Here is a 27,714-nt window from a genome sequence, read left to right on the forward strand (position 1 = left end):
TACGGTTTAGCAAACAAATCAGGTGTGAGACCCAAGGCTCTGTACACATGAGTACAAAATACCAATATAATACATCATCGGAATGATAGAATAACTTGCATGTTTTAGCAGTTTTTTGTTTTCTTTTTAAGTAGCTGCTCAGCCAATTTTGGCGGGGAGATTGCACAGCGCACAGATCACTGAGTCGGCAAGAGGCAACTGTTGAATACTCTGAACACTTTCCAGACATTTAACCACCTTTGAGAAGGAAGTAAACAAACAAACAAGCTGAGTCTCGAGTGCAGCACTTAGAAATAGTGTCACAGCAGCATTACAAGTCTGTTCCCATTCTTGACTAAAGGTCCAACTTTTCTCCAACATCTGCATATCACTACACAGTCCGTATATCCCTCTGTGTAAAGAGGACGACGACTTTTCTGGGTTTCATCGGGCTCAATGGAAGCTCCAAGACCTCTTTGGTGGCTGGCAGGCGACATGATGGGAGAAATTGAGTGTCCGTTTGAATCCTTGCCAACAGGCAGCACATTAATCGGGGCTCCCTGAGAGCAAATGTGCAAGGCCTTTACATAACCCCGCTAGCACCCAAGATAATGTGAGATACCCTCAAACTGTCTGTATTGTTCAGCCAAACGGGCCTGTTGCTCTCTCAGTCTCTGCTAATGTTGTGCTGAGACAGTTCTGGTGTCCCCTTCACACAAATTAGGACGTCTGTAGAACTTTTAATGTCTTCAGTAGTCACAGTGCAGTGCAATGACCAATACTGGACTTTTAGACAGCTTCAGAAAATGAATGAGTGCTGGCCTTCCTGTCTGGTCTGCAAGGATCTCAAAAACTAAATATTAAGATTAGTACTTTGTAGTTTGCTAGTCCCTTTGTGACAGATTTGTGATAGAATGATAACCCAGTCTTAGTTAGTTTATTAACATATATACATGTCTGTGTGGAAAAATGTCAAACCCCTAAGATGTTCATATACAGTACATCCATACATTGCTCCATCATGCATTCTGTGAGTGTAATTGTATTTATTCCCTGCTTTTCAAAGCAGGTTATACAGTAGGATTCAGTATTTGTTCATATTTAATACATTACACCTACTAAATATCTTCTTCTACCTAATAAGTGACACTATTTAATCCCTATCCTGGCAGCCGTCTGGAGCCACTTTGCCAGACTCCCATTAATGTGGTGCTGACTCAGCAGTCTGCCTCATTGCCCCAATTAAATAGCCTTGGGGAAAACGTTCATGCTTGCTTGTGTCACTGTTACTATAACCTGACTACTCTACCGATGGTTTCTGTTTAGCGCAGCTGAAAAAACAAAACAATAATGCATTCTATCCATTAGTGACATAAGCTGGGTCAAGCTGTGTGAAGGTTTGTCAAATCTGAATCAAGCCGTGGGAGCGATGGGGAGTAAAGCTGCTAATGTAGACATGGAGGATAAATACACATGTTGCATGGGCTATGTGGTATATAAAACAGCGTATAAGTACTGTACTGTACCCGCATCATTATATCATTCAGTCCTTTCACTGTCCATTGACAGGATTGATAAATATTATCCTCAAAGCATGCCATATAAAATATTACTCCTCACAGATTTACTGTTGACGAAGCCTCCGGCTGGTTGAACATTCTGCTTCCTTCCACTCAGCCTTTCAGTTAGACCAACAAGTTGTGATAAAATGGATAATTTGCCCCATTTTCTACATTTAACATGAGTACTTTTGGTCCAGTGACAATGTAACTTGACCTCGCAAAAATTGCAACAAAAGCTATTTTACATGTAATGCAGTCAGTATCCACTTTAACGTACCAAAAGAGATGAATATTACATAGATGAAATGCTGAAATCTGAGAAATGATAAAGGTCTGGGTAGATTAAGGAGCAGACCTTTAGGAGCAGATCTAAGAAGAATAGGAGTAGATCTAAGAATAGGAGCAGATCAAGAATATGAATATATGAGAATGTAAGCAGATCTAAGAAGAATAGGAGCAGATCTAGGAATAGGACCAGATCTAAGAAGAATATGAACAGATCTAAGAATATGAACAGATCTAAGAATAGGACCAGCTCAAAGAAGAACATGAGCATATTTAAGAATAGGACAAGATATGAGAAGAATAGGAGCATATCTAAGAATAGCACCAGATCTAAGAAGAATATGAGCATATTTAAGAATATGACAAGATATGAGAAGAATAGGTCAATCGATGACTCTAAATTGGTGTGAATGTGGGCGTGAATGGTTGTCTGTCTCTACATGTCTCCCTGTGAAAGACTGGTGAACCCTGCCTTCTCCCAATGTCAGCTGGGATCGGCTCCAGCCCCCCCGCGGCCCTGAATACATGATAAACGATGGATGGATGGATGGATGAGAAGAATAGGAGCATATATCTAAGAATAGGACCAGATATAAGAAGAATAGGACCGGATCGGGGTAGAATAGGACACAATATAGTCACTGAAATAGGGATAAAAGGGCATTTTTGGTAAGATCATTTTCAAATTTTACCCTTCATACAACTCCTTAGATTTCCTTTTGTTATTTTTATTATTAAGGACATATTGAAAACACAAACTTCATTGAGTTTGCTTTTGTTGCAATTTTTATCAGGTTGATAAACATTTTTACATAAAATGTCTGGACTATGTGCAATTTAGGCCCACCATTGTGTTTTATAAGATATATCCAATATGTTTAGAGTAACATACAGTGGGTACCATACACATGTAGAGGGAATAAACCTAATATTCATCCATAACTTAGTCCCTCCATTTTTTATTTACAAATTGGCTGTTGCCGAGTCTGCCACAAGGAGAGGACCTGGGGTGTGGAGGCGAATACGAGAGCATCGCTAATTAAATAGACACTGATGGAATGTAATAGACCTGGCAACTTAACTCTGCTTCCCTTCTCTGCTGGTCTCCAGAGTAGCTTCTCATTAACGGAGTCATAAACACCAAATCCTGCTGTTTGTTTATGCTCTTAGATTAAGCCCCAGAGATGAACACTGTGTCAGCATTTCTGCCTAAATCTGAGGGAAATGAGTGTGTTCTTGTGTGAGTGTGACATTAACAGAGCATTATCACGTGTGCAGGCCCAGATCATCTATTTTGTGCTTGCAGATGAAAAGACATGCAAGAGGTGTTGATTATATCACGCCAATGGAGCGGGCACTCTAACCTTTTCTGTTCTGCTTCAGAAAGGCTGACATTTACTACGTAAACTAGGCTAATAAAACACTACTCTTTCATACGTTCGGGACTATTTGACATAGATATTCTCACACTGTGGATTTCATTTTGACTTTTCATCAGACGTGAAAAGAATTGAAAGCTTATTCACTCGCCATCCATCTAGTTAAGAGCAAAACTTTGATGTTGCACAAATGCACACTTCTAGAGGTCAGGTAAGCACAGCAGAACTTACAGTGCTGGGGTGACATTGACACTCTCTTCCCAGCCTAGTCTCCAGTCACCAAATCACATTATCATACACATTATTTATTCATGCATAGTTTCAATTTATGTATTGACTTAGACAAACAGAGTTGTTGCTTTCATGCGGAAAGACTGCAGAGGAAAGAAGGAAAATTAAACAAGCTGTTATTGGAGCATGAGTGCATCCTGGGGCTGCATGTTTGTCTCTTGTCAACATTGCAGTAGTATGCAGGACTCGGTGAGACACTGCAATGGGATATGCTGTTATAAGGAGCTGCCCCCCCATGAAATGTAATTGCGCCATGTCGACAATGTGCTGTATCACTGCCATGCATTTTACATTGGGTGTAGGAAATGAATGGGGACACTATTCATCCCTCTTGCTCCCCTGCTTACATTTTCTTGGCTGAGTGGGCAGCAGATGAGTTATTAAGTCTATAAAGCTGAAAACGATTAGATAGTGGCCTGAATGTTGAGCAACCCAGCTGGATTCTGTCTGTAAGAGACGCATCACAATAGTGATTTCATTCTCCTGCATCCTAGAGGCCACAGTTGGTAGCACCAACACTGATGTAGCTTTTCAATCAAAGCTTGATATTGGACTGGTTGGACTCAAAATGTGCATGCACTTTTCAAAACACATCATAACGCCACCAAATTCATTACCTTTTCCAGCGAGTTCCACATTTCTGCAAGCTACGCTAAATGGCAACAAACGCTGCAGAAGGTTGAAAACCGACCTAAAAATTGATTGTGTGCTCTACCAAAAGGTCAGCAGTAATGTGAAATAGTATGGGATTTGCAGATAAAGGATAAAGCGCACAAAACTATCGGTGGATTACTTTAAAGGTTAGGCAATTTTCAAATCTACCCTAAAACAATATTTAAGTGCCTATATGAAACATATGCTTGCAATATAAGAGCATCGTTAAAGTTTTAGTCTTTCTACAGCTCACCAAGGAAACGCAAAGATTAATGAAAAGTGTGTAACTTTCCTCTACCGCTGAGTATTAAAGAAAACATAACTTTTTTTCAATGTTCACCTGACTGTTTGAAGGCAAATTGTAAACCTTTAATTTAAAACGAGAGAGAAACTATCAAGCTACGGACCACCTTCTGCTTTTTCCTCTCTGTGACATTTTATTCTGTGATGCAGTCAAATGTCCAAGCCATTTGGCATTTTAAAGCTCCTCTTGTGTAAGTCATGGCCAGAACTGCCTCTAAATCACCGCAGAGGTAATTCAAATTTTTCTAATAAGGGCTAGGATTAATTCATATGGAAAAACACTCATTCTTTGAGTCAAATACATACACTTACAGCTCACGCCTTATTCTTCTGTGTATATCTCTATAAGACTATCTGTCTGTAGCCTGGAATTCTAAACACAAAGTCCTGCAGTCATCTGATTTACGGATGGGGATATTTGCACAGATGGGTCCCCTCAGGTGCCATCGTGTGTTGTTGCTGTGGAGAAACGGATCAGACCCAAAGAGAGCGAGACAGAAGCAGAGGAAACAGCAGAAGAATCCAGAGGTGGTGACACAGATTGAGCCAAAGATTGCGTCAAAGGGAATTTCGAGTTCAAGAACAAACTGTCTGACAGCCTGGCGCCACGCACGGACCACGGGATGGAGGAGGCACACCCAGCGCTCCCTGTCTGTGTTCTCATGCTCCCTGCAGCTTCACAGAGATGAACTGATGTGATTTGAACCACTCATCCTCTGGAGTGCTACAGCCTAAGCCTGTGTACTGCTGATGTGTTCTTCTGTCAAGCACATCTCCAGTGACTGGCGAAAGCAATACCTTGGTTCTCTGTATCAGCCACCTCAGTGCAGCTGCTGGGATGTGCATCAGAGGAATTACACTTGGAGGAAATACGTTTCAGAACATTTGTCACTGTCTCGTCTATACAGCAGACACAAGGCTGCCTTTTACTACTTTATAGTGTAATAGCTGCCAAATCAAACTACGTAAAGACAACCAGCTGAAGCTCCTGACTTAACAGTCTGGTCCCGCAGTGACTTACAAACTACATTTAACATGCAGCTAAGTGATAGAACGCTAATCCCTGAAAGTCATTAATAGGTCCAACACAAAGCAGTTGGAATGTTGTTGCCATGGTAACAATGTGACAAGACTGACTTCCCTGCTCAGATCTTTCAAAACATACCACCTTCGGGTTTCATTTCAGATTAAATAACTAACTCCAATGCAAATATGTGCAACTATATCAACATCTAGTGTGTGTGTGTGTGTGTGTGTGTGTGTGTGTGTGTGTGTGTGTGTGTGTGTGTGTGTGTGTGTGTGTGTGTGTGTGTGTGTGTGTGTGTGTGTGTGTGTGTGTGTGAGAGATTCAAAAACACAGTTTCCATGTGCATCAGCATGAATGACGTCCTTATAAAACAGCTGTATCTTACGTAACAGCTGTAGTCTCCTCCCTTTGTAAATTCAGTCACGTCCAACTGGCGCTGCAGCCAAACTGAATAATACATCTGTACTTTTCTCGCCAGACCTCCGCTAGTATTCCACTTCTTTACTCCCCCCCCCTCTCTCTCTTTCTCCCAAGGATGAGTGCATGTGGCTGAGTCCTTCAGCAGGGACACAGACACCATCAACAGGTTAACGGATCTAAGCGTAGCACTACTGGACCAAACACCATCCTCTTTTTTTAAGATGCAACAGAAGACAAAGCAATACATTGCAGAAAACATATCGGGAGCAAGATAATTCACATCTTACCTATCAGGAAGTCTGCGAAGGAAAGCAATGACTACAATCTTAGCACTCTATTGAGGGGTAGATGATAAATGAGGCAGTCAAAAAGCCTGAGTGCCAGACGGTTCAGGGTATGGAAGCATGCTTGAAGCGCAAGGGTTTTTTTTGTTTTTGTTTTTCTGAACTTAACTACAAATGTTGATGACAAATATACGGTACGCAGCCATAAGCCCTGATGCTGCTACAAGCATTTAGATGCAGGGATAGAGGTAGGGGTAAAGGTGAGCAAGGTTGCAGTGAAGGAAAGGAGGGGAGCGAGAGGGTAGGAAGCATAAACCAAGACCACAAGCAGAAGCAGGGTGGCAAGGGAGGAGGGGGGGACGGGGGGATTCAGGCTGTATCTGAGTAGATCACTATTTAGTCATGAATATGAAACATTTCAATCTCACGTAGTCAGTTCAGGACAGGAAGACAAAAGTGCTTTGTTCTATCGTGGCTTCGTTCCATGAGTCCAGTTGAAGTGGAAGCATATATACAGAATTTGCCCAGTCATTGAACTCATTAGAGCAGCAGCTGCCTCCATCTATTACCCCTTTTATGTTTGCACTTTGTTTTGGTCTGTGCTTGTGCCCTCAGGGTGGCAATGACCGACTTAATGGTTTGGGGTAGGGAGGGGTGGGCAGGAGCCCCAGTTGCTGTGCTCCTCACCAACGTCCAATGTAAGAGATGTGCAGGCAGATGTGTACGCACACACGCACACACACACACACACACACACACACACACACACACACACACATTCCGGTACAAACACACCACACTAGAGGGCCCCAGGGAGAGGTGCCCTCCTACAGGTTCTCTGCAAGCAAACAAGCCATAAGCGTTCTAACACAAGCACACACACTTCTTCTGCACTATCCCACGAACACACACGTGCTGGAAAAGGGCAGAAGCGCACCAGATGCTCTCGAATAAATGGGACAGGAATGAAAGAAAAGTTTGAAGGGACGGAGAACTATCAGTTCACACAGAATATGAGAAAGGGGGGGAAAACAAGACGGGTGTGGGCGGGGGGATACGAGGAGCGTCAGCCAATCAAAACAAGGAGGGGGTGCGAAACAAACCTTCGGGCTCTGTGCTCTCTTTGTGGACGGCTTGCTTCAGCGGGCAGCAGAAGATTTCGTGACACTTAGCACGAAAGGGGGACCCTTTACTCCTTATATCCGCAGAGTGGATGGAGTCCTGCCGTAACATAATGTACTCCTGGGTACCTGGGGCAGCGTCATCCTGGACTGCATTGATGCCATAACAGAATGAACTGGGGTTAGAAAGCTCACCACACACAGAAACAAAAGGAAACAACAACAACAACAACACAGGGCAGAAACACAGGCAAATAAAAATCCATCACATATTAGCAATAGTTTTAAATAACGCTAATATAGCATAGGGACAGAGAGAGGAAGAGAGAGAATAGAGGGACAGAAGAGAATAAGAAAGACAGGCTTAGATCAAGAACATCAAATTAACTAAAATGTAAAACAACCAACAACAAACTTGGTTGCTACAAAGGAAAATTGATCAAATAATAATACAAAGGAAAGGGAAATTGGAACAGTTTGATGTTCATAATCAGTGTTACGGCAGGCTTTTAGCAGGCATAGAACCGCGAGCTACTGCACTCAGATGAGGTGAATGTCGAGGACTAAAAGGTCGTGGGTGTGCAGGGCAAGCATGCAGTCTGCTACTCTGTGTAGTATGTCAAGCCCCCCCCCCCCCGTTCCCCATTTACTGTATGAGCAGGCAAGCAGATGCAAAGGCATGCACGCGCCTCCAGGTCACAGTGAAGTCATGCTTCATGTAGATTGCGTTGAGGAAAGCTTCTATTGCTTCACACTGCATTTGTATACAAAAGAATTGTGTGCTGGCATCATGTGAAATGCCCTTTGGTTCTGCCTGTATGTATCGGATCTATTGCATCTGTCCTCTTCTGGGCAAAGTCCCTGCTTGGCTTCGATCATTGACCCATTTTCTCTGTGTTGATGGATTAGCTGCAAGCAAATCAACCCAAATAATTGTGTCTTCTTTTCCTAACGGATTTAAGTGCCATGCCCCTCTCTGACACATTAACTACTTAATGAAAATGACTATTGAGAAATCTATTAATCAGTAGCCACTATCAAACCACCACAATACTGAATATCCCCCCCACCTTCTGGCATGACCGGCATAATTATTTTCATTTTAACTAAACTAACCAGAAAAATGGCACCAAAATAGTGTTAAAACCGATGTCCTATTTTCACACAGAGTTTGTTCTCGATGACCCGATATCTACTCTTCTCATTCTGTGATATTATCTTGCACTGCATGTAAGCCTCCGCCAGCTTTTATTCAGCAAGCTGAGACGTGAATGGACCAAAGTACCACCACAGTCTCTTCTCCCGGTAAGAATACACTGACCTACGAAATATAAACGTAGACAGTCTCCCACACGCTGACTTCCATGCACAGTAGTATCACACAGTTTCCAGTGTCTCTTCATCAGGAACAATGAGACCAAGGAGCACACAGTCCTCTCCCTTTGTCTCAAACACAAATAGGATTGGACCAGGAAGTAAAAAAAGCAAGAGCACATGTAGTCGAGGCACGTGTGTCCAATTATTTTAAAATTAGAAGATGCTGAACACTGTGTGCACACTAATGTAGAAAAGGCGGTGTGGTGAAAAGTACTAATTAGAATTTTAGGGCACGGTGATTGAAAACAACATAACATAATTTCAGTCAAGGTCAGCACCTAATAAAAGTTTATAGTGAAGGTTAATGCACTGTATTTAAATATAGTTTTATGAATGAACCCTGAAACTACTAGCCTATACATCTCTATTGACTATCGACTTTCTTTCATAAAACTCTTTTACACATAACGATTAAGTGTATTTTATTAGGTCTGAATTGTTCCCCATTTGAGTCCAGTGGTATGCCAAATCGATCTTAAAGGGAGTAAAATTGCACAATTAACAGGAGAGTGCAGAATAAAATGAAGAAATGAATTGGTTAATGGGAGTGGAAATAAAATGTGGGAATGTTCCCTGACTGCACAACCAAAAGTCAAGCTTTAGGGATTGGAGCATTTATTTTCCTGCCTTAACAAATCCTTCACTAGAGGAAGACGGCCGTTGATAAAGATGTCAAACAGGCCAAAAGATGTCTTTCACAGAAATAAAATAAACTCCCTTCTCCAGAGATTGGACAAATTGCTCTCCCTGCTGAATATCTCCTACTTGACCAGATGGGACAAATTGGATTCCGGAAGTCCAATTTGTCCCATCTGATGAAGGGAGTTATTTTGCTTCTGTGAAACAAAAAAAGTGATTGCTGTTCAGTCCTCCAAATAATAAATAAAATACAGTATTTTAATATGTTGTATTACAGGATCAGGTTCACCAACCAGGTCAGCCGTTGTCTGACATGAGCCTCGCTAGTTCACCCCACAGAGCTCAAACACACACTAACAGCGGGTTAGATAATCAAGGTTCCACACGGAGTGCAATTATTCGCCAAATGCCCTTTTGTCCTTCGGCGCCTCCTTCAGGCTCCTGGATGACCTGTTACACTAACAACGGCACCAGCAGAAGGTCCTTAATACCCCACAGACACTAGCCACCACCACTCCTCGCCAAGAAAACCACAGCACTACTGAAACTTTAATGGTGCTTTGGAATGACTAGAGAGAGGTCTAAGTTTCCTTCCAGGAATATGACCCCGTTCTCTGCCCCTGAGGCACGGAGGTGCTTCATACAGTAGAAATTGAGCTAAGCTAATCCCTCTTTTTATAATACCTGTAAAGTGCACACAGTTTGTGCCATGTGTGGGGTGACACGCAAATTCCCCCAAGGTTAAATAAAGTATCTCAACTACAAACAATGTTGATTTTTTTGGGGGGGAGGGGGGAGAATATACAAACTGTCCCTTTAAACACGGTGATATCCTGACTATTTCCCTATTGCACAATACGTCTCTTTTCACCCCAAACAAACCAATAATAAAGGGTTTGTTTCACCTCCACAGGTGTTGAGGTGCACTGAGACACAACCTCGGGTTAATTGGCAAAGGGTCAAGCTTCCAACTGCTTACTGGCACAGCACTCTGAAGATGTCGCACGTCCTCGCAGTCCTGTCTTCAACAAACGTCCGCTTCCAGCCCACTCATATTAATGAGCTTGCTAACGGATCATCTGAGGTTATAAAAGTAAGTGACGGTGGGGCCAAGAGGATGATCAGAGCAGGAAGGTGGGTCTCCTCCATCCTTGCCCCCAGCCTTGATGAAGAGCACGTATTGGGGACTGAAGGATGCATGATGAATGACTCTCACTCAGAGTGAGCTGTGTGATCTACGGGCACCAGTGTTGCCACAGCGGACCTTCAGATAGATGTCCCTCTGACGGGAATAAATCTCATAGTAAGGAGGAATGGAGGGGTGTATCTTGCGTCGGTTAGTTGCTCATCTGTTTAGTTCGGGTTTTCCTGGCAACAGCGTGGTAGACGTGCTGCAGTGTCTGTGTGGGCAGCGTTTACCGCATGGAGTACAAAGCAAGCGATACGCAACGACCGTGCTGTGCTTGTGTTCAAGTGTGAGAAGAGAAGAGCAGGCTTAATGTGACAAAATGTCACCGGTGACACCCAGGCTCATAAATGCCACCTGCCACATGTTCAAATGGGGTTCAAGGACGTGTGTAATCAACTGAAGCACCGTCAGGCCCAGGGAAATGAACGAGGGCCAATCCGCGCAATTTACTCAAGTCCATGGCTCGTATCCATCGAGAAGGTTGGAGCATGTACGTCATGACTTGGAGAAGAGAACACTCACTAAATTAGAATCAGAATTAAACACAGAAACGGGTCTGTAGCCGGAGGTTTGCGTTTCCAAAATAGCCTGGCCTCAATGTGGTTTCGCAAGGAGCAGAATCTAGCACGTTGTCTTCTGGGACGCCGTCGGTTCTGTGTGACTCCATGTCGAAAAAGAAGAGTTTTCTTTTTTGTTGTAAGTCACCTTGCAGGCAGCATAGAAAGTGAGTTGATTTGAACTTGAGGTTTTCTTTGAGATGCAGAATGAGGTTTTTTTTTTATTCATACCGTTTCATCGCCCTGAGCTGAATATTTGTCTGTCTCTTTCTCCCTCTTGTCCTTTGTTCCTTTGCCTTCTTTGTTGTAAACAGAGGCTCTCAAGTGTGACATGATAGCTCGGGACAAATACTGTAGCCTCTGTAATCAAATATCACTGGATAACTGAGTGGTGACAAGTCAAACTAGAAGAGTGCATTCAGAAGGGTGTGGATCTCTGCCAGTGTCAGCAGTGGAGGTCTATGCTGGCAATCGACTTGAAGTCGTCGTAAAAGACTTTTCATAGAAACAGCAGGCGGTCAAAGGCTGTTTAAAATAGGCAACAAAAAGTGTTTTGAAACAGTGTAAGTCACCGTAACCACAAGCAATCACTGAGCATGCAGCCATAACTGGTCACCCATAATATTCAAATATTGCTACTCCAGCAGAATGTGAGTGGACAGACAAATAGGTGCACACTCACTCACTTAGGTACGCACATGACCGATTGCATAATCCTCCTGGAGACAATAAATATGAAACTGGAGAAATCATTATAGGGATGCTTTTTCTGACCGATAGTCCACCCTCTTTAACTCATAATGAACTGTTAATCCTCTTATCTCCCAACCAATGTGCATCATGACAGTGTGAGCCACACACACAGGGGGTGGTCCACAAAATGAACACATGATTGTGAGGGAATTGCAACCTAAATCATGACTAAACCTAAGCCTTTAATAATAATAATAACTTTATTTATGTTGCACCATTTTAAAAACCGAGTTTACAAAGTGCTTTGACAGAGCAAAGCAAAGGCAGGAAACAAACAAGATAACAGACAAATAAAACTAAAAGCAGTAGAATAGATGAAACAATAAAAGGCATGTCAACACACAAAAAAAAGATGACATCACGTAAAAAGTCTGTAAAAGTAGATTTGAAGAAGTGATTCAAAAGTTATTGCTGATTCTGTAAGCCTTATCTGCTCAGGCAGGTCGTTCCAAAGCCGAGGTTCCCTGAGGTGCCCCTCTGAGGTCACCTAAAACTATTGATCCAGCATCGGAGAGTGGGCTCATTCTAACAGCTTCCGTAGCCTCAGGACACATTGGACTCCACTTGATGAGTCAGAGATGTACTGTACATCTCATGCCATGTGTTTATGAGTACGCCTTGTGTGTGGCGTTGGCGGTAGAAGATGTCTAATGTCGTGTCACACTGAAAAATAGGTGTCCCTTCATGTTGTGGCCCCGCTGAGGGATCCCAAATCTATGGGGACGTGTGTGTTTGTCTCGCCAACTACGTCCAGAGTAGGTAGATCTAACATTCTCCTCTCCACCACATTTTTTTCTCATTTTTTCAGTTTAACCACCCATTATGCAACTACATTAGAGAGTACACCTCCTTTCTCCCACGTTAGGGACGGAGACAAAAGCTATTCTTGTTTCACCTGCTCACCCTCAATCTATTTTTTACGCACCATATCGTTTTTAAAAGGAAGTGTAAATCCCTGGAATGCAGCTGTGGGTTTGAAAATATGCCAAGTCGAGAAAAAATCAATGTGGAGAGACACTCTCACTATCTTTCTATCTGTGTCTCTCACTCACACACACACACACACACACACACACACACACACACAAACACATTTTCACTGTTTTTTGAACAAATATGCTGCTTAGGATGGCAGAGTGACAGCAAACAAGAACGCACAACAAAGGATCTCGTGAAGAACAATAACAGTGAAAAGCACAATTTATTTCTGGCCTATTATGGAGTCAAACATCGTGTTCACATGGATGGTTGCTACTGCAGGAGAATCACTCTTTTTGAAACATTATACACAAACGAACACGCTGTCCTCATAAAGTGCAACAACTCATGCGATACAGCATGAACACACACAAACCCACACTTATCGGACAGATGACCTCGTAAAATATTGGCACTCGCATCTCTATCGTGTATTCAAACGTTTCATAGATGTGTCCACAGACAGGAGGTCAAACACACTCTCTCCTGCTTAGATGGTTTAATACTAAGGATCCCTTTCATGGCAATTAACTGCTCACGGGAGCAGATAGGCTTGTAAAGCGTCATATATTACTCACGAGGCCTTTGAGTTCAGGACTGAAACAGTGGGAGGTTTAAATAGGATCAACAAAGCCTGTAAGTGATACCTTAGCTTATAAGTAGCTTATGGTATATGTCAAATCTGCTCCATAGCAACGTATGATTCATAACTGTTGCGCTCAGGCCGGCTGTGCTCGCTGTTAAACGCCACGCAGTAAGGTTATAAGGATGGAAGGACGAGTTGCCTGTCCATCTCGCTACGGGTTGCTAGCAGCTGATTTATGGGGTGCAGTTCGTCTCCAGTCGAGCATTTAACATCTCTCTTCTTTTATGCTTGTGACGATTAGCACATTATCAGAAACTACTGCGGTAAACCAAGCGTGCCAGATCAGCTCAGTTCACCGGTGGGTTTCACAGAGTGTGTTCAGTTGAGTGTTCAATAAGGAACATGGCTGGACCCTCCCACGTATCTAACGTGTGTTCAATAATACACAGTAGATACGGTACGCTCATACAGTATATTGTCTCATACATTCCTTGGAATATTATGTTTCCACCTTTCCGTTTAATAAAAGACTTCCTCTCAATTCCCAGCCAAGGTATAAAGAGTGATACTACACTATGAATCACTTTGGGATATGATCTGAGAATAGAAATATGTTGATCTATGTATTGAATCTAACATGGCAGCCATTATTAAAGCGTCATAAATGTGAAAATAAATTCACATCATAAGGACAGAAAAAGACAGTCATTTACCTTTTTTTTTTAAGTTTCCATAGAAACTGCACTCACCTGCTTTAAAGTTAGCAAAAGTCACAAATGTGTCCTAGATTGGTCCGGTGGCTATAATTGCTTAACACAAATAAAGAAACAGAAAAGGTCTAGCAAGTTGCATAACACGAGGCGATCTCAGTGGGAGACCTGCAGCTCAGAGAGTCCGAGCTTCAGGATCACGAAGCGTGTGCAACAGATGGAAGTCTTCAATGAGAATAAACAGATATGATCAGAAACCAATCTGTTGACTATTTACATATATAGAGAGGAGCTTTAAAACTGAGGGGTACGTCCTATATTTACTTTGTTCTTGTCGGAATAAATAGCATTATGTAATGGTAACAGTGTTTAGCAGGGGTAGTAGTGACTGTCCCCAACTTCCTGTTTCTATCACAACCCTCAGTGCACTTACTGATGTCTCAACGCATGGCTGACTAAGTGCACAGGTCTGTTCCACGTCCCCCCATTGCTGTAAGTTAATGTGGGGTTGACAGGTCTTGGCTCTCAGCTCCGAAACTGAAAACTAATTATCCACCAACATCTCTCTCTCTCTCTCTCTCTCTCTCTCTCTCTCTCTCTCTCTCTCTCTCTCTCTCTCTCTCCATCCAGATCTCATTCGACAGAAACACTGTTGGGCTCAAATCAAAAAGAGGTAATGAACAATGGAGACACGGAGGCTACAGCCATTCATCCAACAGTTATGCAATGATTGCTACCGCCATATGATCATATCACCACTAAACCTTTGCAAGTTGTGACAAGCTTCTTTATTAATTACTTTGCCAAAAAAAAAAAAAAAAACCCTCCTTGATCCAAGTGTTTCTGCCAAGCAGTGTGTTCTTGGCAGAGCAGATATGGAGGGCAGCGTCTTCCTCTGCCCCCTGCCAACCGGATCAGATCCCAGATGGGCATTAAAGCCACGCACACACTTTACACAGTTTATTAAAGCACATTTACAGCCTTTCTTCTTTTGAGGAGGAAAGGTAGCAGAGGGAGAGGGGGAGGAGAAGGGAAGAGGAGGAGTGAAGGCATGTGTACAGTTTGAAAGAGCCGGGAGTAAGAGGTGGAGCAGAGAAAGAGGAGGGTGACCTCAACACGAGTCTCAGCTCTGCGGAGATTTTACTCAACATTTGCATCAAACACTGTCTCTCATTTATTGCAGATCAATATTTTACAGAAAACCGGACGGAAAGAGAGACAAAACAAACACATAGACAAAAAAACGCCATGTTGCCACCTTGATCACATACTCTTCTTCTTTGGATTTATAAAAGTTCCCTTGACTATAAAGTGACCCTCGTGGAAACGTTTAACTTATTGCATTAGTTGTGAGTGTGTGTGTTTGACTGAATCTTTGTGTATACTCGTGTTAAGACACTCTCCAAAATGTCATCATTTCACGGCGTATTCCCTGGAAGATTGTCAATTTTTTTTGCTGCCAGATGAAGATGAATTCCAATGAACAATAAAAGCCTCGATAAACCACTATTAAGCACCAATAAAACCCTTAATGAACTCTATAGGATTTAATAGACACCGACTTTATGAAGCTTGGCAAGCCTTTGAACACTCGAGAATTAATATAGTAATGGAGCTAAATTGTTTTCCAGTTGTTTCTAGCGTTCAGCCGGGCCTTATGTGTAGTAAATATGAGAGTTGGGATGGCAGAAAATGTGTTTTTGTAACATAGTTTGTTTTCTAATGATTGTGTTGTGCCTGTGTTGTTACAGCAGAACAGTCTTCCATCTGTCCTCTTGGCTTAGTATGTTGCTCACATTAGTAATTTGCCGTTATTGAGAAGGAGTTTATTATGAGGAAGCTCACAGCAAAGAGAAAGTAAGCAGGCATTGGGAGGTCTTTAAATGTGAGCTTTGCATCACGACTTCATCTATTAAACATGTTCGCTTTGTGTCTCACTGGTGTTCCGCACAAACTAAATCAGGTGAAAATTGCCACGAGGAGAAGATGTGAACAAAGAGCGGTGGCCCGAATAAAAAAATAAAAAAAAATAAAAAAAGAGAGAGAACAGAACTGAGCAGATCAAACAATAGCTCCTGACATCACAGCATAAGTGAATAAAATGGAAAATGACACGATGAAAGAAAAGGATTACGCTGGTATTATGGCCAACCCTTCTGCTATATTAACGAGCGAAGAACACACTGTCAATTCTGATTGACCCAAGAGTCCCAACTAGCTTGGCCTTGATGCAGGATTACATAAAGGATTCAATTGCAGGCATTCAGAGAGAGGAGATTTAGGAACAGCTAACGCCAACGCTATCTGAATCATCAAAAATATGGGATTAGTGTTTGATGGCTCAGTTTCCTGATGATGCATTTTAAGAGGGACAAAATCCAGACACACACACACACATCCGTGGTTGTTCTGCTTGTGTCAAGTCTGGATAACATCCAGGCATTTGTTCTGCTTCGCGATGGGAACCGCAGCAAGAGACGAGCTGAACTAGAACAAACAAGGTTATTCCAGAACAATAGTTCTCGTTGGAGACGGCGGTCCTTCTGAACTCAAGTGACAGGGGAGCTCACCAATCAGGACAAACCTTCGCTTGTCCCATCCTCGTGTTCTTCGTGCACGTGCAGTAGCTTTAAAATGCACTGGTGTTCACTAATTCTTTGTACATTTCGCTGCTCGTGCCACATCTTTCTCAAAACTCTTCATACTGGAAATGGAAATGCTAACCCAAAATGTAGATTCATGCTGTTACTTTGGAAAGTTTGGCTAAATAGTGATTATGTGGTGATTTTTTTAGATTTTATAGAATGATCCCGTTTGCAGCAGTGGCCCAGTTATAAAGCTAACACAGGATAACACAGGGTGTTGTTCTTGAACAAACCAAAGTACAGTGAGTGCATTGTTGGCATCGTAGCCCACTATTTAGAATCTGAATAGAAAAATATTTTCCAAGTCTTGTGGGCTGACGACGGGCGGATCCTGTTCACTCGCAGCTGTTCCCCCGGCCTGAACATTCCCTACTACATTTGCCAAGTCATCCCACCTGTTAACCTATCATGTGCCTGGCACACTCCGAAACACTCGCACGGACATACTCGGATGGGGAACCAGAAGAAGGTGGATTTACAGGGACAATGACGGGTGGGCCTGGTGGCAGTCATCAGTGGGCGCAACGCCAGAATAGTTGTGCAATGGTGACCATCTGTGGGCAGAGCTGGACACACATCAAGGCGTGCTATGTTCCCCTGTTTGACCATTCTGTGTTGAAAATGGCAGGTAACCCAAAAATAAGTAAAAATAGAATAGAAAAGGTGACATTCATGTTGTCACCAACATGACTGTCACTCCACAACCTCTGAAGACAAAGTGCCTGCACTGTGAAAACAACAGCCGGTTCTGTGAGCTCTGTCACGTTGAAGAAATCAAACTGCTGCAGCACGTAACACCACCGTCACTGCCTGACAGGAAGTGACTACTGATACTACAATATCTGCTGCCCTGCTCATGGTGAGGTCATGATCTCTTCATGTTTCTCTCTCTGTGTGTGTGTGTGTGTGTGTGTGTGTGTGTGTGTGTGTGTGTGTGTGTGTGTGTGTGTGTGTGTGTGTGTGTGTGTGTGTGTGTGTCAATCCACACAATTCAGCGACCTGTAGCTTGAAACCATTAGAACTACACAATCAACCGTGACAATCGATGACATGTTCAAGGAACTGACGTCATTTGTGATATGAGAAGAGAAGTTCACTAAAACCCACCGAGATATGACAGGAAAGCAAGGCCGTCCGTTGATCCGACTGATGTTTGAGACTGCTTTACTGTCTGGACACAATGAGTAATCCTGCCTTTGCTTTCTGCTTTTAGATACTCGTATGTCTGTACGCTAAAAGCAGAATGATACAAAATCTGGCAGAGATGCATGCATCTTGCAAATGCATGCAGAGAGGTGATTCTATTAGGGACTAAATGATTTCATTTAATTTGATCATGTTATTTATTGCTATACATCTAGGCAGTCTATGCAAGCGTCAACCATGTCGGGGATACCAGTCGGAACGCAACATCTGTCTACTCAAATTTTCACTAACTGCCTGATAACCCCGTTTTGTTAGAACCTAACACTTGGGTGTCCTGCTGGAGTTTCTCGTGAAGTATATTTAGTCTGTGTATGTTTCGTGAATAGTAATCCCTGGGTAACGCCTTTCCCCATGAGACTGCATCGGTCTCATCCTAAGTGGCACTCTCTCCATCTTAACACCAAATCACTCAAGCAAATGCTGTCCAAACACATGCGGACACAAGCCTGGACACCACCAACGTTAGTGTACAAATCTCACTTCTTTACTTATTTCTGGCTTCAGCTAATAGCTCTAGATGTTAATTGATTTCATGCCTCCCCCCCAGAATGTAGAACAATGGGCGAGTTAATTGAACAACCCTCAAAATGAGCAGAACACATAGTAGCTCTCTATGTACATCTTTGAGGATATACTTATCAATTGTGTCACCAGCTGCTGACATGGCTGTAGAGCAAATACAAATGTAACTGGGCTAAAGAGCCTTTGGTTGTGACTATAGCAGGTTGCCTGTGTGTCTGCCTGTGTGGACATTAGTTTATGCTACCAGCGTGTTATGACTACACAGACAGAACCCATTACACCGTTGAGGAGTACAGCAGAGGGAGATGGAGAGAGGATTTAGCTTTGGACCAAGTCATGAATTATGCAGCCGCCCCGTCCCGACACATAGCTGCGTATCTTTTATAAATGCCTTACACAGGCAAAGCAAGTTTAGTTAACATTTCCTCCCGCCACTCAGTGCTAAACGTCAAGAGAGACTAAGTGAGAACGAGAGAACGGAGAAGAGGGAGAGAAGGTATCTCAGCAGAAGTTTCTGGCATCACCCGTGAAAAAAAAAAAAAAAAAGCTGTCATCTGAGTGCGATGCAGCAAAAAAAAAAGAGTTCATCCCGTACTGCACTCGAAGGATTTAAAAATGATGCAGGGAGTAGAGTTCTCCCTCCCTCTCGCTTTGATCCTGAGTGAGCATTTTTACAAGAATCATACTCACTCATAAGTAGGGCGAGGGGTGCCATCTGTGTGAATTTGCAAGGGATAAGGGGGTCATCATGTTAAGCCCTGCAGATGGTGAACAATCAAAAGCACAAGTGCTCTAATTGCCACTCATTTTTTTTTTTTTTTTTTCCAAGCATAATACTCTGTTATTTTAAGGACAATTGACATAAAAGCGCATCACAATGGGCCAAGAGGCTTCGGTGTGCATGCACACATCTAGTCTAGGTGTCTATTTCCCGGCTTGTGAGGAAGTTTATGCGAAAAAGAGTGGAAGACCAGACAGCGCATGTGTGCGAGTCGAGCTGCAGGCTAGGTTTACTATCTGGTGTTTACAGAGCGCCTGATCAGAGGGATTACAATTACACAGGAACTGCTTAAGACAGCTGCTTTGCTCAGCGTTATCAAGCCACCCACGCTCGCCATACACTGACACTCGAATACACGCACACAACAAGTGGAAAGCTACACCCTTCTCAGTATTTACAAGCTCTTGCAGCAGCAACAGGTGACTAACCAGGGTGCTGGTAGTTTTTACTGACAACATTCCTCCAGGGATTACTGGCATCCAGACTTCTGTAACAGGCGAGTCAAACAGTGTCTGAAAAGCCATGTTGTCTCTGAAGTTTTCTATAATTACTCTTTATAAGCCAATAGTAATCCATATGTCAAAGCCCTTCAATTAGATATAGAAAGGTGAGATGCATAAAGATTTATGATTATGCAAGAGATTAAATTGCTTAAAACCTATGCTGTATGTTTGTATTTATAGTTCAGCATCAGACCCGTTGATACCAACACTGCAACACTAGATGGATCCTAAGTGCATTTACATTCCTTCATTTATTTTGTTTTGCTGGGCAACGCACGCACTCCTTAAATTACCGCCATGTTGTCATTGAGTTTACATTCTTTCATTCACTGTAATAGAGAGCGTCGATCAACGTAAGGAGGTCTGAGGCGCTAAGTGGATTTTGCTATGTCACCTACAGCCTAGCCATGGCAGCTACAACACCTACAGCCTAGCCATGGCAGCTACAACACCTACAGCGTAGCTATGTCAGCTATGTAACCTACAGCGTAGCTATGGCAGCTATGTAACCTACAGCGTAGCTATGTCAGCTATGTAACCTACAGCGTAGCCATGTCAGCTATGTCACCTACAGCGTAGCCATGGCAGCTATGTAACCTACAGCGTAGCCATGGCAGCTATGTTACCTACAGCGTAGCCATGGCAACGTAGCTCTGCCATAACCCCTTAAATATAAATCCAGCTCAAGTACATGTAAGCTAAGACAAACCACCAAAGAGACATTTAAATCAATGAAACACAGTGCACTTCGCCTTAAAGAAACATGCAGCCATTCCTTGGCAGCATTGTCTCAGCTCTTTGCCTCATTAATTGGCTGAAGTTCTTACACAGCCCCTTTAAAATCAAGTTCCTTTAATAACAAAAATCCACCAATACAATAACAAAAACAGCTCTCAACTATCAAGTAAACCAAGCGTGACACTTCTGGTCTGATCTGGCTCAGGATGAGGACACTGTGCTTAAACACAGGAGAGAAGCTGGTATAAACTACATGAGTGGGGTTTCACGTTGTCCCAGCAACTAACCACCAACACAACAAAGCTTAATCCTCCACACATAAAAACGGAGCCGCCAAACTGTATATTGATGGCGTGTGAGTAGACGACAGCTGGGAGGGGCCAGTTGTTGATCGCTGACGATCCTCATGTGAAAATGGTTCTGTAACCGTAAACCGCTTGTTGCCCAGCCACACTATTCCAGAACAGTCTACACCGCGAGGCCAGGGGAGCAGCTGGTGAACCACACAGAAATGCTTCGTCTCAGGTTTAGCTCCAGTTCAGTTTTTTGTACGACTTCCTTGATTCCATTCCTTTCTTCACTCATTGATTGGTTGCTGGTGGATAAATGAATAACTCTTATACTGAGCCTGTACTTGCATTCTCTTTCACCTACACAGAGATCATTTTGTGTTTTTCCCCTCATTAATGATTCCACAGATTTGGGGTATTTGTGTTTATGTGTATGTGAATAGCCAACACTGACAAGCGGGAGCCAAGGATGCAAAATACTTCAACTGCTTCACATTGTTGCAGATAATTACCATGACAACATCCACGGCTTGACGGGGAGAAACGAGACAGAATGGCTGCAGTAGAAACACTGCAGTGTGACAAAAATGTGTCAAATGAGGCAGGATTTCTAATGGGATGCGGGCTAATAGTGCGGTCGATACCTGTTTAATGAGGAACAATTGTAACAATTAAGCGTTAATGTATAGCTCTGCCCTGATGCCTACGTTGTTGAGTAAACTGTGAGTGGGCTTCACCTGCTGATTCGTGTCAGAGTCCATCCTCTTCAAAACGCTGCCACCCATCATTCAAAACAGAGCAGCGGTGAATCAGTATGCACGTCAGGATTCATATGCTGTCAACATGAGTAATGCGTGTATGTCCTTGACATCTATACACGCTAACGTGGATTCTGCGCCGTTGTTCCGAACTAAATTAATCAGACGTCACTTCAGCAAACACACCTGAAATAAAGACGTGTTTGTCCTTGTCAACTACACTATGGTATGTTAAATATTTAATGGCCATATATGCAGCAAAACACTATTTACAGCAAGCAAGGCTGGCTTTGGCTCGATTGCCGCACAGTGCATTTGTGCTTTATGTTGTTAGCAGTAGGTTGCAATGACAGCTGAAATTTTACTTTTTACTAAACAGATGAGAATTACTGCCCAGTCCTAAAGCACTTTACTATAAACTGATTGCAGCAGTCTTGCGATCCGATCTCATGCATCTGGGCAGCCGTTTGGCGGAGATAATGAACTTTTCGTAGGTCAGTTTGCACTAACAGCTATGCCCTTTGGTTTTAACGGCAAGCAGCGCACTGGAAACAAATGCCACACTGCCGCACTTGACCGATGAAAATGGCATTGAGAGGGAATCTTGATACAGCATCCATTTCCTCCTGTTATTATGGTTGTATTGCTACAGGGCCAGATGTCCTATTCAGCTGAGATGAAGAGATACTAAGAATAAACCCAATATCCTCAGCACTTCATAATATTATGGCATGCACACGCATACCAGAGTGCAGCATTTGACATCATGCAGCACAGCTCACATCACATGCCGTGATCGACAGAAGCTCTCGAATCACAAGAATCTGACGTCATCCATGCAGATCGATGGACGTCAATATCACCTCCATGATCAGAATATGCATCTGTTGTCAAGGCTTCAAAAACAACCTCCACGGACCTTGTGATTTACACAGACACAGGAAGACATATCCAAGTAGTACTTCTTGTAAACTGGTCAGTGTGCCGAATGACATTTCAAAGAAAAAGAGAGAAAATATGTTGCTTTTGACATCAGAGCTGTTTGCTATGAGTCTGGGGTCATGGAACCATTAAATTGTCTAGTTGGAGGTTGTTGTTTTTTTTATTATTCCAATCCCTATGTGGAGGCTTTACATCACAGCCCTTATTAATGTCAGAGCACTAAACCTTAGCCAGCAACATGAACACACAACCAGTGGCAACATACATTACCAGGAGGAGCTTACAAGTGTACACATCATGCTCACAGATGTACAACCGGTGCTCCACAATCTATTGGGGTTTAAATCTAATGCAGACCTGACGAGCCTTTGTCCTTCATATGACCGAACCATGCACACTCCATTATGGCTCAAGGCCATAAAACCCAGAGGGACCGTAGTTCAGGACATTAAGCACCTCTGGTCCAGCTCAATTCCCTTTACTGAACTTTTTCAACGTAACTCTGATTACCAGTGTATGTCAAAAAGCCATTAGGGTCAGCCAGCCTATGCAGTGAGATTTCCATTCTGTTAGTGTGCAATGTCAGTCACTAGCTTTCACTAGAAAAAGTTTAATAACAAAAAATGGAGGTAAAGTGGATTGTTACTATGTATTATGAAATGGCATGTACCACAAAGCAGAGCTTAACAGTACGGTTTAATAATGTAGGTTAGAAAAACTAATCAACAAAGGCAGCAGCAGTGGTTTTCCATGACCTTTGCCGCGGCTGGCCTGCAGTTTCATTATCCACAGGGGATTGTGGGTAAGGCAGTTAGAGATGATGGGAGGTGTCTTTCAGGATAGCACCATTCTGAGAAGGAAGAGGAAGAGACAGATATGGACAAAGAAAGACGGGGAGACCCGCAGAAGGTCTTGTACTGAGGGAGACAGAGACAGACTGGATAGACGGCTGCTGTCGGAGAGCATTCAGTTAATCCAAATCACACTATAAATCACACATATGTAATACTAATCTAAGTATCATAGCTCAATCTACTGCAGCAATGCCGATTTGAGATTCGAAGAGGTGTTTATTCAAAAAGATTAAAACGGGTCACAAACAAATGACCTGTAGCTGTAAAAGAGGGCTAAATATAGCACAGGCTATGTAACCCCAGCGGCCTAATTCCTTTTCTGACAAGTCATAAAAAAAAGCACTCTTTATCCCTCCACCTATCACACGCCGGCACCTCAGGGGTCACCCTGAAAAAAAAAAAAAAAAGCATAACCGCGAGATAAGGCAAATACCACGGGAGCAAACAACACTGCGACACTCAAATCCGTCAAATCCTCGGCATGCCTTCTCCGTGGCCTGACCCCTGACCTCCGTCGTAAACGGGTGTAATGACACCACAGTGAACGTGGCACTCTTAAGAGGCTGAGAGCATCATGACAGCTTAGCGAGCAATCAATTCTTTAAATATATCGGCTTCTGCAATACTACAACCTTGGGTTTGACAACTAAAATGTAACGGTGGCACCCAGAGAGCTGAGTTTAACAACAGGCCAGAGGGATGTGGGCTGATGAGATGCAATTAGCCTTCTGATCCTGTTGGTGTTAATGTATAGAGGGACATGAACAGACATAGTGTATGTGGTGCTGACGTTCAAAATATGAAAATCACGGCTTTATGTAAAATAAAATCTAAAAAAAATCAAGAACAATGACTTCAGGTTTCATATACAACTGGAATTGTGCATCAGTGTCATTCTCCATGAGAGCCAAATAGAGAAGATGGATTTGACTCATCTGAAACCATGATCAGCCGCTCATTATGTATTTTTCAATGTCTACAGGGGAGATTACAGAGATACAAGCAGGTTATCTCTGAACACCAGGGACTAGATTATCTAATGGAGGAAGTGAGGGCTACAATAAAAACAAGCCACATGTCAAATGCTGTGTTTTAAATTTGGTAAATAAAGAACAGAAGACGCACAAAAAGGTGGCAATGTATTTGAGAGTGATTTCTTTGTTTTTATATAATAGTCAAATGTGACGTTCCAGAAATAGCTTATTGTCAGCTCCATCCAGTTTAGCTCTCACTCATGAATAATTCAGTGAGCATTTTACAGGTGCGAATGAGCTCATCCACATACTCCTACGGTGCTGCAACTGAGGCGACAAAGATGCTCGAAAATAACATGTCCACGTCCATGACTGTACACGACATCCAATCACAAGCACTCCCATACTCGTATGTGCCACATCACATATGCTGGTGACACAGAGAGTGGGCCATGTCATGCAGATCCCCCCATTTTTAGACATGCATGCTGTGTGTTACCATACTCAGGATATACATAGGCTAACCTATAGCCCATAGCCTATATTATGACCTAGATGGGAGAAAGGGGGGCAGCGAGGAGACTTAAACACTTTTCTCTGTCTGTCTCAGTGGAAGTGTAAGGCCCTCCTTCTCCGACACACTTTACACCCGTTAATCCTGCCTCCCCTGCCACCGGCGCCGCGACCACCTTGCCAGGCATAGGCTCAGGCACACAGTGTGCTCTTTAAAGTCAATTGCCAAATACGTGAGCCTGCAAAAAGCAAGGCTTCATGGGAAATTGCATGCTACATGCAAAATGGAATGAGCAGTACAGGTTTCTGGGGTAGAGAGAATGAAAATTGTCCTTTCATGTAAAGGCACATTCCGCTGGAATAACTTATGCTTTGCGAGGTTATATTGACCAGTTTGAGCTTAAGTGGACTGAGGAACTGGGCCAGTCTGATCTGGTCTAATCTGGGCCGGGTTGTTCTGGGTCTGTTTGTTGACTGTCCCTCCCGCTCAGCCCTGCCAGTCTGTGCCCAGAGGGCCTGTTATTTTGGGAGCTCAGCTGAGAAGAGATGACAACATCATGGACTGCTTAAGCTGCTTACATTTTCTCAAGCACTCCCATTGCACCCTGGGATCGACACCCTTGTGTTGCTCCTGCCGCTGTCGCACTACCACGCGCACGCATTGTGTTGGAGCAACAATCATGTGGAGTGACGTCACGGGGAAGGTTACCTGATGTGTGTGCAGATCAAGTCGGTGAAGCTTGACGAAGAGAGGAGGCAATAGGAGATCGGGGTAACACCAAAGTGTGTGTGTGTGTGTGTGTGTGTGTGTGTGTGTGTGTGTGTGTGTGTGTGTGTGTGTGTGTGTGTGTGTGTGTGTGTGTGTGTGTGTGTGTGTGTGTGTGTGTGTGTGTGTGTGTGTGTGTGTGTTTACAGATAATAGACACAAGCCTCGGATGAATGAGAGCCCAGTTTATCTTTTCTGTGGAGGTGCAGATATCCAGATGTTCGAAGAGAGCAACCATCTAATCAAAATTTCCTACACTTTAATTCTACTCTACAGTTCTTATTGCTCACCCTGCTCTCATACGACCAGCCTGATGCAAACAGAACAGACAGTCAAACGTCCGTCCCAGGATATCACGAGCTCCTTGGCCGGCAGATTGACATCAAATCTGACAACATGAAATCTAAGTGTCTCAGAAGGAGGAAGAGGAGGAGCCGAGTGTGACTCTCAGTCCAATGTTAAGAGAGTAAGTTGAAATGGAAATAGACGGGCAGAAAGATTTAATACCTTTCTAAAAAGGGAAAGTACTAATGTGCTGCTGGAAGTAGTTTGCAGTGATGAAAAAGAAGTAAGTGGTGTGAGCGGAAAGGAAAGGCGCTGACAAAAAAGTCTAGAGCGGTTTGCGATATAGAAGTGGGCTTGTTGGAAGCAAGAAAATCTGTGGACAAGGTGACATAAGGTGATGATTATTTCTCTGCCAAAACTGCCCTTGCTGCAGTCCTGCACAGCTCCCAAGTGCTATGCCGTGTAACCACCCAGCTAATGCTGCAAATAACGATGTAGTCCCTTTTTTTTTTTGACTTGCCTGGCTGCACAAGGGTTACATATGAGGGGGGGGAGGGGGTCAGACATTGAGATCAGTTGCAGGTTATCTGTGCAGACAGTCATCAGCATTCAGACGGCTGCTGGCTCAGACAGCATCCTACAGCATAGCACGCTTCAAAGTGGGAGAGACGGAAAGTAGCGGGAGGAGAGTGAGAGAGGCAGAGAGAAACCCTCCAGCCAGAGGAGTCACATGAAGTAACCTTGCAAGACCGCATGCATGGGCCTCTCTCATGCAAACCCTGTACGGACACGCTGTAGCAGCGACCACATAGGGGGAGAATCAGGACAGCTGTGTCTTTCACATTCACATAGCAATTCTGCGATTTATATTGTGGCATTAAAAACCCTTCCTGCTTTGGCTTTGTCACTTTTACACAGTTTTCTAACTGAAAAGGTCCAGGAAACATTCTCTTTGACATTCAAATGGAAAATATTGGAATATGGAATCACTGATATGATGAATATTTGAAACGGGGTTGTCCTGTTTCGATGGGAGTTACTGCTCATTTGTAGTAATCTGTAGATGCTGTGCCTTCAATGAGAATGAGCGTGTGTAGATTATTCTGCGTGTCACCACACGCTGTGACTTAATTTGCGCTACAATATTCACACTACGACACATGAATGCATCTGCATGCAAATGTTCATTTATGCACTTGCAAACATGTGCACGGTTTTTACATTCTACGATCGTGCATTCAATCAGACCTGCACAGCGGGGACACACACACACACAGACACACACACACACACACACACACACACACGGTTTACAGAATTGTGTTCAGAATAAGCCAAAATACCTGACTGCTCTCCCTCTCCCTCCATTTAGTGTATTAGATGACATGAAGGGTCACGGGGCCCCTCACAGTTACCAGGCACAGCAGATGGGAAAGCCATTAGGTCTGACTTAAACTACCCCTGCTTCTTAGGGCTCACTTTTGCACAGGCTGGGGTCTAAGAGTTCAAACTCTGACCCTTCAAAATAAAGGCTCGGGCTTCTCTTTCCACTGCTCAGCACGGATAAGCTACATATTAGCTGACTATCCTTGCACATAGGAATTGTAAGCACTCGAGTAACAAATGATATACTGCAAAAACTGACAGAAATGGATAGCTACTGGGCATGTGCAAAATACTGTGCACATTTTGATGTTCAGGAAATTCAAAAGACTCAGAATATGGTCCATAGGAGCTGGTTTCAACCAACATCTTGACAGATTTGAGTATCAAACTCTGACTTCTGGTAGAGCTCACTTGAGTTTATTTAGGAAGGAAACATGTCCATAGAAACTTCTCAAAC

At 43.2% G+C, this 27,714-nt stretch overlaps 1 protein-coding gene across 2 annotated transcripts in view; it reads right to left on the reverse strand.

Moving 5' to 3' along the window:
* The window catches only part of fgf13a (fibroblast growth factor 13a), an 81,146-nt gene that overhangs the window by 39,441 nt on the left and 13,991 nt on the right, over nucleotides 1-27,714 (reverse strand). The window contains exon 3 of one of the 2 annotated variants that reach the window (XM_084010050.1): nucleotides 7,288-7,455. The exons of the other annotated variant lie outside the window; for it this stretch is intronic. Within the exon in view, the coding sequence (XP_083866176.1) occupies nucleotides 7,288-7,455 (168 nt within the window). The remainder of the gene's footprint in view (nucleotides 1-7,287; nucleotides 7,456-27,714) is intronic. 2 annotated transcript variants of the gene reach the window in all.

The sequence above is a fragment of the Eutrigla gurnardus genome, assembly GCF_963514095.1.
Source record: "Eutrigla gurnardus genome assembly, chromosome: 5".
Classification (NCBI taxonomy): domain Eukaryota; kingdom Metazoa; phylum Chordata; class Actinopteri; order Perciformes; family Triglidae; genus Eutrigla; species Eutrigla gurnardus.